At 41.3% G+C, this 12365-nt stretch overlaps 1 protein-coding gene across 2 annotated transcripts in view; it reads left to right on the top strand.

Annotated features, from left to right (window-relative positions):
* Positions 1 to 12365, top strand: part of PTPRM (protein tyrosine phosphatase receptor type M) — a 788961-nt gene that overhangs the window by 557472 nt on the left and 219124 nt on the right. For both annotated transcript variants that reach the window (XM_042962258.1, XM_042962257.1), the window contains one exon: positions 2949 to 3081. In XM_042962258.1, coding sequence (XP_042818192.1) covers positions 2949 to 3081 — 133 coding nt within the window. The remainder of the gene's footprint in view (positions 1 to 2948; positions 3082 to 12365) is intronic.

The raw sequence follows: 12365 nt of genomic DNA, 5'->3' as shown, positions 1-12365 counted from the left end.
TATTATGAAAACAACTCTTTTGCCAAGCAGTTTGTAAATTATACTGTTAAATTCATAGATTTGGGGGGGGGGGTGGGAAGAAGCTATCCGTTGCAACCACATTCTGTCACAAATTATTCCCTGTCCCAGGCTGACAGCTCACAACCACATGGTTCCAAAAAAACAAAAGTGGAGAAAAGAGCATCCTGTGGAAAGGGATCGTAAAGATCTCCATTTCAGGAAAGACCGAAAGGGCAGGGCAGGCAGCCAAAGGCAGGAATGGCAGACACCCAGCGTGAACTTGAGATTCACGATGCACACCTCTGTGAGATTACCTCAGCCTGGTGACTTATGTCATCCCAACTTGTATGCACGTTGCTGCTTCCCGGATCAGCCCCCAACCCAGACATTCCAATCATCCCCTTCACTCTGGCACTGTCACAATTATCTGGTGGCCGCTCCCTGTTGCGGGCAAAGGGAGGGTCGCTCCCAGACAGCTCGGGGCAGCCCTCCTCTCCTTTTCTGAGTTGCTGTCCCATTTTGCGTGATTGCCGCCATAATCTCATTGCAACTGTGTCCTGCGGAGATGGAACATTTCATTTTCTTGACCTGCAATGTGAAATGAGTTAAAAGTAGGTGCTAAAGAATGATAATACGGAGCTTATGCTAGCTGCATAGCAATGGGCTTGTCTGCTTTCCAAAGGGAATGAAAGGCAGCGAGGGAGACTCTTTTCCTGTCCTAAAGATGTGTAGAGTATTCACCAGTTCTCATGGAGCAGGCCAAAGTGTTGGCTAAAGTCAAAGACAACCAGTTGTTTAATTAACAGAAACAAACATGACCGTTGACAAGACAAACTCTTCCCTTACTGAGTGTTTACAATGTATGGGTTGTATCCGTGTTGTTTTTTATACTTCAGTATTTTAGGCTAAATAAAGTTTTTCTAAATCTCTTTCCCAAGTGCTGTATTTACTGGCATAATTTAGTTACAAAGAAACTCAGCCAGTCAGTTATTTAGAAAATATATTTGGAGCGTTTGAAATCTATTAACTACTGAGATAAATAGAATGGCTCCCAATATGCCAATATGCCAACATTTGGTAGAATAAACCAATTTCATTTTATTGTTTTAAAGTTAAGTTTTTTTAATTGAACAAAAAAGCCAAAATTCAAAAGCATGGCACCCTTTTTCCCTCTTGTGAATTTTACGTGTTATTTATTTTTACACGGATTTTTAAAAATTTTCATCTTTTTATAACGTACATATTTTATCTTTAAATCTTTCCTAGCAGTTTATTTAATATTACAATATCCTGCAAACCCACTGCTTGGCTGTATGTTCCAGTGACATATTGGAGGGGTATACTTAAGATGTAATTACACTAAAAAGTAGTAAGCATTATTAGTTTTAAGGTTTATCTGGATAACTAGTTTGAGGGATATCCACTCAAACAAGAGAGCAGGGCATCCCCCTGAAGTTGTCAGAAATAAAAATGACCTGAAACAGGCTATGCAGAAGGGTTTGTATCTGATAAGGAGTGATTTTTACATCACGCCTGCTCTCATTACAATTGTCACTTTGATCGCAAAGCATGCGTGGATGGAAACTTATCTTCTGCCTTGTGTCTGTCCCCAGTCTTGACTAGCTTCATCTGTCTGATGGCCACAGCTGGGTTCAAGATGCAGAATGTCTTATAAAATCTTAATATGAATACCTTTTGAAAGAAACATAGTTTATATGTTTCCAATGGAAACAGATGGAAAGCTGTAGCTAGACACTCCCTGTTTCCCTGTGTCGACTCATCTTAGAATAAGCCCAGCCTGCAATGCACCAGACACAGGGAGGGCTAAGTTTTTCCAAGAATCAGGTGAAGCATGAACGGGAAACCCAGTGAAAGGGTAGAGAGGGGCGATATCAATATTCAGTTTCAATTACATGTTGGTTTTTTTTTTTTAACCAAGGAACACAAGAAGAAAATTCTAAGGTGAGAGACTTGGCCATAAAATTCCTGCTTTCAGAATGATCTGTCCTGACCACGTGGTGAGGACAGTGGCTTGATGGCTAAGATGCTCAGCACTGTCACATTCTGATTAAGAGAGTAGAAGCCCTTAAAAAAAATGGATTCTGCGTAGTGAGTTGAACATTACATTCCTAGTATTTTCTCGTCCTGAACTCGTTTAGCAGAGGAAATGGATATTTCATCAGACGTGGATTTGACATTCCATCGCATTATGCCATAAACAGGACAAACGTTTGGGAAATGGGAAAGCAGGCGAGCTAAGACAGTAGTCACTGGAAGGCTCTGGTTATCTCATTTAAACAGATATTAAATGTGAGTGCCAGTAGTGTGATCATCAGCTGCTTCCCACTTTGTGAATAAATTGCTTAGAAGGAGTCTTTTGCCTACCAGATGTGACCTAGATTTAGAATTCCAAAGGCAGGGGAAAAATCTCTATTGTGTTAAAAAAACAATTGCTGGTAAAATGCATGGTAAATGAGCTTATCTCACTTTTCCAGGTGTTTGGGCTAATATGTTATAGAATTACTGCTTCACTTATGAAAAATAATTGAGGAAAATGTTCCAGCAAATCAAATTTGGATAAAGGCTTAGGATAGCTATTGTGTTGTTAGCAAGTTTTAAAACGGCAGAAAGGGCAGGGAGCCAATAGAGATAATAAAAATATAAAAAACTGTTTGAGAAGAGTCTCTTCTAAAAGGGTCAGAGCTGGGGGTGCTATCCAACTTCCGTTATGGTTTAGTAAAATATTGAAGAACAATATGAACAATTACCCTCCTTTCAGTGCATATGAAAGCTGTTGAAAAAAAAATCAAAAGCTTGTCTGTCTGCTGGCTCTGATAAGTCGTATTACTCTGTTAAATGCAGCGATTTTTTTTCTTTTGTTTTTAAAACATAACATCTTTATTCTCTTACCCACCATCTGTCCTTTTTCATTTCCTTTTCATCTTTAGGAGCTGCCACCCCGAAGCCAGTTCCAGAACCCGAGAAGGAAACAGACCACACGGTCAAAATTGCCGGAGTCATTGCCGGCATCTTGCTGTTCGTCATCATATTCCTTGGAGTTGTGTTGGTAATGAAGAAAAGGTGAGCTCCCAGCTGTTGCCAGAGATGTGGTTCTACCCCGTCGTCTGCCAGTTGGCTTTGCGTGTGTGATTGGTTTTCATGGCTGAGACACATCTGTGACTCTGTTGGTATTTTTCATCATATAGCATTGAAGGTTACAAGGCAAAATTTAGAGCAATGGCTGTGGAGTTGTATGAATATGCAAAGTATATCATGCCAAGGTAACCTAAGCCTGTGTCTTCCCACACGTTGGTACGTAAAGCTCTACAAAATCTTTAAATACATCTATTCGTCAGGGAATTTTTATTACCGATTACTGACGTACTAATGTAGTGGATGGTCTCAAGGACATGAGAAAGAAGAGATTTCCTTCTCATTATAATGAAGATAATGGTGAATTTATCAAGCCCATGTTTCGTGTAGGCACCATGGTAGGGGCTTAATCGGGACAACACCCCATGACAGAGGGACTCTTAGAAAACAGCCTGATAGGAGCCCAGGCCATGGTGTGACTGAAAATAAGAGCTAAAACTCGTTAAATGTTGTCACATGGCTCTGTCTAGCTGGGGGGTCGTGTGGGGGAGGAGAAAATGTGGCTATAGCCGTTGTGGCTATAATAAGCAATCCTCACCTCCCACACTTAAAAAATATATTGTGTCTATGTATATAGAAGTGAGTAAAAACTTAATGATAGAATGTTCAACTGATGCAAAAATTATCAACATAAAAATATGTGGTAAGCAGTAGCATAAATTTTCCCCTCCAGAGATACTACTAGGTCTTAATCCTTTTCTCTGTAGTTTAAAAACAATTATAGGGGCGCCGGTGGCTCAGTCGGTTAAGCGTCCGACTTCGGCTCAGGTCACAATCTCGCGGTCCGTGAGTTCGAGCCCCGCGTCGGGCTCTGTGCTGACTGCTCAGAGCCTGGAGCCTGTTTCAGACTCTGTGTCTCCCTCTCTCTCTGACCCTCCCCCGTTCATGCTCTGTCTCTCTCTGTCTCAAAATAAAAATAAAAACGTTAAAAAATTAAAAACAATTATAGACTGGAAGTAAGTCATGGATAGTAGGAGGTGAGAATGGAGAGGTCAGCAAAGCAAGGTCTTGAAAATCTTGTCTGTCATCTAAGGAGGCTGGTCTTGGTCCTGAGATCCACTGGTGGCCTTTAAGCAGGTGGTAATGTGATGTAATTTTTGTCTTAGAAAGATCACTCTGATGTTAGGGTTGAGCACCATGAGGAAGGAAAAGAGCTCAAGTCAGGAAGACCACTTGGATGAGGAGGGGGCAGCTTTAGAATTATTAGGTGGTACGTTGTAGTATCCATTTGAAGGCAGAAGCCCAGAGAAAAGGAGCAATTATAGAAAGAGCCTCGTTACTGACTTAGACAACTTAGGGAAGATGTTCCCAACTCAGAAAATGCAGAGTATGGGAAGTAGACATAGGCAGGGCACGAAGTTTGGAGAGGTAGGCACGTCACTTTTTCAGTTCACTGTTCCTATTAAGGTTAGTGGAAATGTCCGCGGGACAGTTGGTTGTGCTGGTGTGGACTCGGAATAACAATTTCCATAGTCAGGTCAGCACCCTATGCCGGGCTGAAGCCCTGGATTTGGATGAGATCACTCAGTGTCATTGTAGAGTGAGAAGGAAGTTATGGATGAAGGGTAAACCTTGGGTAACCCAGTATCTAAGGGGTGAGTTCTTATCTATCTATCTATCTATCTATCTATCTATCTGTTTTTTAAAAATTTTGTATTACATTTATTTTTGAGAGCCAGAGTGAGGCAGAGCATGAGTGGGGGAGGGGCAGAGAGAGAAGGAGACACAAACTCCGAAGCAGGCTCCAGGCTCTGAGCAAGTGTTCAGCACAGAACCCGATGCGGGACTAGAACCCACGAACCGTGAGATCATGGCCTGAGCCGAAGTCGGACACTTAACCGACTGAGCCACCCAGGCGCCCCTCTATCTATCTATCTGTACACACACACACATATGCATCTTTTCCTGCTCTGTCCTTTGTCTTATGTTTACTGTTCTACATAGGCCTCAGGACAAACCATCACTCTGTCTCAGCTGCACATGTTACTAATGAGTCCCCATAGTTTGCCACTTCTTTCCCACTTGCTTTACATCCTCAATTTCTTTCTCTCTTTTTCCACCCGTCATTTAATTTCTCCTCTTATTTTTCTTCCCATTTTTTTGTCTGGTGATGAGAACTTTTAAGAGCTACTCTCTTAGGAACTTTAAAATATGCAACCTGGGATTATTAACTATGGTCGCCATGTTGGACATTATGTCCCATGACTTATTAGTTTTATAATGGAAGTCTCCTCATTTTTAATTCTTTCTTTTTTCTTTTCATTTCACTTCCCTGTAACTTCCTTCTCTTTATCCTTCTTCTTCTCTAGCTATTTATCTCTTTATCTCTTTCTCTTGTCCATTTTCTCTTTTTTTATTTCTTCTTCTCTTACTTCTCCATCACCTCTTATGCATTTTTCTCCCAGATGTTTTGCATTGCCCCCCCACCTCAGTGTTCATTCAGAAGACTTATCTTTGCTACCAGTGGTTAATCCTGTTTTTTTTTTTTAAATATTATTCACTGTAAAATCAAAGGAATACTAAGCCTTTCCATACCTGGATATTCAAACTAAACATTCTGAAGGGATTTATTTTTAGTTGAGGGAATATGTTGCATTTCTGTGTCATCTGGCAAGCTCTCTATGAGGAATAGCCTGAAACTACTAATCCAGTTGCCCTTGTGACCTTAGCTAAATGTCATTTCATCCTCCAAGGGTCTATTTCTGCTGGATTAATTCATTATTCTACCTAGGTCTCTCAGGTAGTCATGGAGGTTATGTTATAAATTATGCATTTGAAGAGATTGCCTCCGGTAACATATGGTCTTGATACAACATTAGACTAAATACCAATAACTCATATCAAATTTACATGTTTATTTACTAGGTAATGATCTTAAAAGGATTGTTTTCATATCATGTGCCACTTTTGTATTTTTTTTTTCTGAAATACAGAATATGCTCTCTGTGGGGCAAATTTACCAATATAGCATTCCTATAAATATAAAACTTACAAGATTTAGACCTGAATAGTCATGTCATATTTAATAGGAATTCTGACAAATTCTAAGTGTTCAGGGTTTTTCTCCAAAATTTTAGTCTAAATTTTAAGTTGTATTTTTAAATAGTTAAAACATGATATTTTATCTATCTATCTAGGGAGAGAGAGCACACATGCGAGCAGGGGAGGGACAGAGAGAGAATCCCAAGCAGGCTCTAGTCTATCAGCATGAGCCCAATGCGTGGCTTGATCTCATAAACTGCAACAAGATCATGGCTTGAGCCGAAATCAAACGTCAGACATTTAACCAACTGAGCCACCCAGGCGCCCCTAAAACAACGTGTTAACGATGGATAAGTTGCAGATGTATCATTGATAGGGAATAAGCCACCCTCTTTGGTTAGAAGAACACTGAATTGTTTTTTTTGTTGTTGTTTTTTTGTTTTTTTTTATTGAGGTCTGCCATATGACATTGTATTAGTTTCAGGTGTATAACATCATGATTCCACATTTGTATATACTGTGAACTGATCAGCACAATGAATTTAGTTAATGCCCCTCTCACATTGTTACAAAATTTCTTTTCTTGTGGTAAGGACTTTCAAGGTCTCCTCTCAGCAACTTTGAAATATATGCTACAGTATTATTAACTAGGGCTGGACATTACTTCCCCCGACTTATTCTATAGCTGGAAATGTGTACCTTTTGACCCCCTTCACCCACTCTGCTCACCTCCCACCACACCCAGAAGAACACCGAATTTAGATTTGCAATCCCTAGGTCTTTATTTTAAGTTTGTGATTCTGAGCTTCTCTGGGCCTTGGAGTCCTCATTTGTGAATTGAGAGCATAACATGGGATGATGTCTGTAGTTCCTCCCACTTCCAGTCAATTGGTCAGGTGTTCCATATGTAGTGGCCTATGGTGACACTGTACGTTTGCTATTCTGGAAATACAGTGGGTGGCTTATTGCCATATTTCATTATTTAAACATAGTCCATAGTTCTTCCAAAGACTGTCTTTGTTCAGTTGGCTCAAGTCTAGAAGTGTTACTTGGTGAAGAGCTTATCTCTGAGCCCCGTGTCCTGCTGTCACACAGCAGGCACTCAATTAAAAGGAAGGAGCAGGGAGGGGAATGAAAACGGGGAAGGAGAGAGAGAGAAGGAGAAGAACTGCCTCAGGTGTAGTTAAAGCCTGATGCTAATCGGAGTCGGAGTCCTTCCTGCATGGGCGAGTTAGTCCACGTTGCTTCTGCCCTCAGCGCTCGGCCACAGCCCGCGCAAATATGTGCCATTGGCCATAAAGACAGACTGGGCCCAGGAGAAAGGGTACTGAAACAAACTCATCAATATTTCTGGAAATACAATTGGAAGTCTGTCCTGCTGAGGAAAAGTCAGTAGTTAGCGTCTGTGTTTATCAGCACGCCAGGCCAGATGGGCCTGAGCCCCTGGGAGGTGGGGGACAGCAAATTTAATTAGGAGGCATTGCCAATTATTAGCTTAGCTCAGATCATATTGCTTTCTGAAGGGTAGGCCTTTTATAAAAAGTGGTTGCTGGGGCGCCGGGGTGGCTCAGTTGGTTAAGCCTCCAACTCTTGGTTTCAGCCCAGGTCACGATCTCACGGTTTCTGAGTTCGAACCCCGCCTCCAGCTCGGCGCTAACAGCATAGAGCCTGCTCGCAATTCTCTCTCTCTCTCTTTCTCTCTCTCTCCCCCTCTCTCTCTCTCTCTCTCTCTCTCAAAATAAATAAACAAACTTTAAAAAAAGTAGTTGCTGAAGGTAGGCCCCTAATACATAAAATCCATTCGATTCATGCTAACTCATGGAATTCTTTCACATGGAGGCAATAATGACTGAAAACTGAGATAACCATCAGTTTTATTTGGCTATAATGTTTTACAAACTTACCACAAATGAATGACTAATTGTTAACTTGTTTATGAATATTAATTTATTGGAACCTTACCTGGACTAATGTACTATGAAACCACCTTTGCCTTGAAAACCGTTAGCAAAACCTTTACGTTTATTTTTTATTTTATCCTATAAGCAAAGCAATTTCTTATTTTCTCTTTCGCAAAAATATGTGTGCTCTTCGGAGGGTGCAGTGTTTTGATGCAGCAAATGTTGATAAAGGGTAGAAGATGGATATGAAATTAAAGTTTCATACAGAGTCATATGACAATGCAGAGGTGACCCTTGAGCAACACTGGGGTTTGGGGCACTGACCGCCCCTCCCCTCTCCCCCTCCCGCCCCCTGCTATCAAAAACTCATATAACTTTGGGCTCCCTCAAAACTTAACTACTGCTAGCCTACTGTCAGTTGACAACATAGTCAATCAACACATATTTTTTATGTCATATGTTCTATATACTGTATTCTTACAATAAAGTAAGCTCGAGAAAAGAACGTTATTTGGTAAATCGTGAGGAAGAGAATATACATTTACATGACAGTACTGAAAAAAACAATCCGTGTGGACCCACACAACTCAACCCTGTGTTGTTCAAAGGTCAATTGTATTTTCAAAATTAATATGAAATAAGTTGAGCAGGAGATACTTAGTATTTATCATTTTTCATCCATGTATAATTAAATATAGTTCTATAAATGAAAATACCTGCATTTTCAACATTTTTCATAGGGAATAATTTATCTCAATAACATGTTTGACAGAATTTAGCATACAAACACCATCAATTTTTACCCTGCTTAATTATATTTACTATTGTTTCTAAAGTTGATACAGATCTTTTAGAAATTTGAGAACATTTATATTAATTACGGCAATATTCCTGTCTCAGCTATTGAGGTAAGTAGAAATTACAGAAGTTGTGGCTCTATGAAAACAATTAAGGAAATATGCACTCTCAGTCAAAGCAGCAAATGTTAGCTATTCAACTACAGCAACACCTGTTTTAGGTAAATGTAACTGTTTTAATCCTGAAGCACTCTACCTCTATCTCTTTCCAGAACATACTTTAACAATTGTACATTTTGCAAATGCAGCACATGTCATTAAATATTTAGAGCCCATTCTATTATATTTAAACAATACTGATACTGAGAAAGAAATCTCAATAAAAAATAGGAAGTATTTCTGAAGACATCATGAAACAAAAAAGATAAGAGAGAAAATTTGATGAAAGCTCTGTTTTCAAAGGGATGCCTGCAGCATGAGGCTGGAGGCAAGTTGACATTATCTATAGCTCTTCTGCTATACTTGTTTACATATGAGATAGGAATTCTTTCCCTCTAAAGCTCAGTATGAGTCGTATGTGGAAAATGTCTTAAGTCTGGATGCTCTATTGTTTCAAAATCACACTTTCTGAAACTACATTGAGAAAGTTTCTTTGCGATTATGATTTAGAATATGTGTACTTGATATGCAGCTGTATAAATAACCAGATGGCTGGGACTTTCTGCTCCAGCACCGGCTTTGGCACGCATGAGACAGGATATCTGGGTACACAAAGAAGGATGCGTATGTCATCCTAATCTGTCAATCAGTTAATGTCCTTCAGTTTTCTAGATGATAACTGGATGGGCTTGTGGTACAGAGGTAAGTTAAACAAACTGACCTTTCTCAAGGCCTCCTCTAACCTGGACTTCATGTGATTAGTCTCATAGCTCCTATATTAGACACTATTTCTGGACTCAACTGAATGGTTTGACTATGTTCTATTACCTTCCATTAAGGGTTCTTTGGGAGCTCTTTATACGGAAGATTTTATTTTAAACAGGAGGGTGGGGAATATAGGCACTAATTTTTTATTTTATTTTTATTTTATAGGAGAAAAGTGTCAGAATGGTAAGGGGCAGCCACTGGGCTTTCGAACCTTAACAGATCTCGTTTGAATCCCAGCTCCTACTTGGTTAGCAGTGTAAATGCGGATGAGTTACTTAACCGTCTCTGAACTTTTGCAATGGGAAATGTGCTGATGAGGCTACTGTGTACTTCACAGGGGAGCATGAAGATTAAATAACATAACTCATATGCATAGCTGGTGCTGGATAAATAATAGCATAGGGGCCCAGAAGTTTGGGAGATTGTTCAAGGTGACGCAGGTAGTACAGGGCAGAGCCTGGCATAAATCAAATGTCTCTGGTTGTTAACCACCCTGCTCCACTGCTTACGGCCACAGCATTAAACTCAGAGATGCCTCCTGCTCTGTTCAAACTCAGGTACTGTCCGGATCCATTCGTTGGAAACGCAGTGTAGTCATCAGCTTACCACCGTTAACCATCAAAGTCTGCAAAGATTTGAAATCTGCCAGCATGCTTTGGAAAACAGCTAACTAAAAGCTTTTTCCACTTCCTCCTTTATAGAAGTGTTTTTTAAATCCTTTCAAGTGTGTGTATTTTGTGTCCTTTTTGGAACAGTAGGTTTCCTTCGGGTAACTCACAATAGTTGAGGGTGCCGTATCCTCGTCTGGTTTAGTGACTGAGAGAACTTTGTTAAGTTTTATAGTAAGCCGTGAAGGAAGGGAGTGTTTCACTCCAGGCCTTCCTCATCAGAGACCAACTCTAGAGGCTGGGAGCAGAGTGGAGTTACCAGCCATCCCTAGGCACAGCCACCTACCTATATCACACCTTGACCCTGTGGCTTCCAAGCTGTGTGACCGTGGGCAAGCCGCTTGGCTTTGTGTCCCTCGGTCTCCCCAGGTATACCAAGGGCAAAATGAGAGTACTTACTTCGTAGGAGTGTTAGGAGAAGAAAATGAGTTTTTACTGTCAAAGTGCTGGCCCCAATAAATATTACCTACGTTGACAATATACGTAATCTGCTACCTCAGTATATGAGTTGTAGCTGACCCTAGGTTCAATGTGCATTGCACGCATGCCTCAAAGTTTTTGTTTCCATACTCAAGAGACGAGGCAGGACAAAAGGCTGTCTCTCCTGTACAGGGAGTCCACCTCTCCTTTGCCCATGGAGAACATGGGTCTTTAACTGTGAGGATAGCAAGGAGCACAGCTACTACAAGGAAGGCAGCTCACGGTTCCTGTAGTTGGAGGCCAGGCCTTGGGGCAGGTGCTACAGCTGCGACCATGAGGGAAAACCACTCTTGGGCCAGACTCACCCAGCAGTGTGCTTTCTGCACAGGCCACTGCTCACTCAAGGGGAGGGATGAACTATGGCTTACAGGGAAGGAAGGAAGCCAGAGTCCTGGGGCATCGATACTACTGCTCTTGGGGAGTTCCCTCTAAGCCCCAAATTCTCCAGAGCGGTCATCGTCTTGGCAGTCAGCACAAATACTTTGTGTATCCAAACCTATGAGACCCAGATCCAATAAGGGGCCGAGCAGTCCCCCTCCGGGGTCAGAACAAAAGGGCAGCATTTCTCTCTTTGGTGTGCTCAGCAGTGTCACACATCTATTTGGAGTCCCTGCACCTGCCTTAGATCCTGCTCAGCCAACTACCTCAACTCCCACAGGTCAGGATCAACCTCTGGAACTATCTGGAGTGTGGACCCTCGTGCCTTGTTCCTCGGCACCAGCTCCCCACCTGCACACATTGAGCGGGGTTCTTACCAGCCATCTCAGGGTGCAGTTGTCCTGCTGATTTGTATTGTTAGTGCCTGTAACTTTCTAACACAGCTCATTTTTATCCTATACTCATTAGCATAGCTTCTTAAAACTTGTTCTTTTGGTCTATCTTACCTCTAAAGCTTATGTCTAACAGTACCTAAGAGGGTGTTAAGAGGGAGGTGATATTTACCACCAAAATTGACCATTCTCCACAGGTGATCTCCCCAGATGATGTGCATTGTATGCATTGATATTTCCAGCTCAGTCCCACCCAGGCTCTCCCTGTTTCGTAAGGAGTGTATGTCTCCATTTATGTGGACATGACTTCACTTTCCAGTTTGTAGAGTGGGAAATGCCCAGGGTGTGAAAGCTGAGGATGACTTTAAATCTGTCCTCTTGGTTAGTGAATCCAAGAATTCAAACTTGATATGATCATTTCTTCAGGGCGCCTGGGTAGCTCAGTCGGTTGAGCGTCTGACTCTTGATTTCAGTTCAGGTCATGATCCCAGGATCGTGGGATCAAGCCCCACATTGGTCTCCCCACTGAGTGTGGAGCCTGCTTAAGATTCTAGATTCTCTCTCTCTCCCTCCCTCTGCCCCTCTTCCTCTCTCTCTTTCTCTTTCTCTCTCTCACAAATAAATAAATAAATAAATAAATAAATAAATAAGATCAATTCTTTCTGTTTTTGTTTTATATTGATGACT

This window comes from Panthera tigris, chromosome D3 (genome assembly GCF_018350195.1).
Source record: "Panthera tigris isolate Pti1 chromosome D3, P.tigris_Pti1_mat1.1, whole genome shotgun sequence".
In the NCBI taxonomy this organism is placed as follows: Eukaryota; Metazoa; Chordata; class Mammalia; order Carnivora; family Felidae; genus Panthera; species Panthera tigris.
The sequence above is the reverse complement of the archived record's forward strand: the minus strand, read 5'-3'. Positions and strand labels throughout refer to the sequence as shown.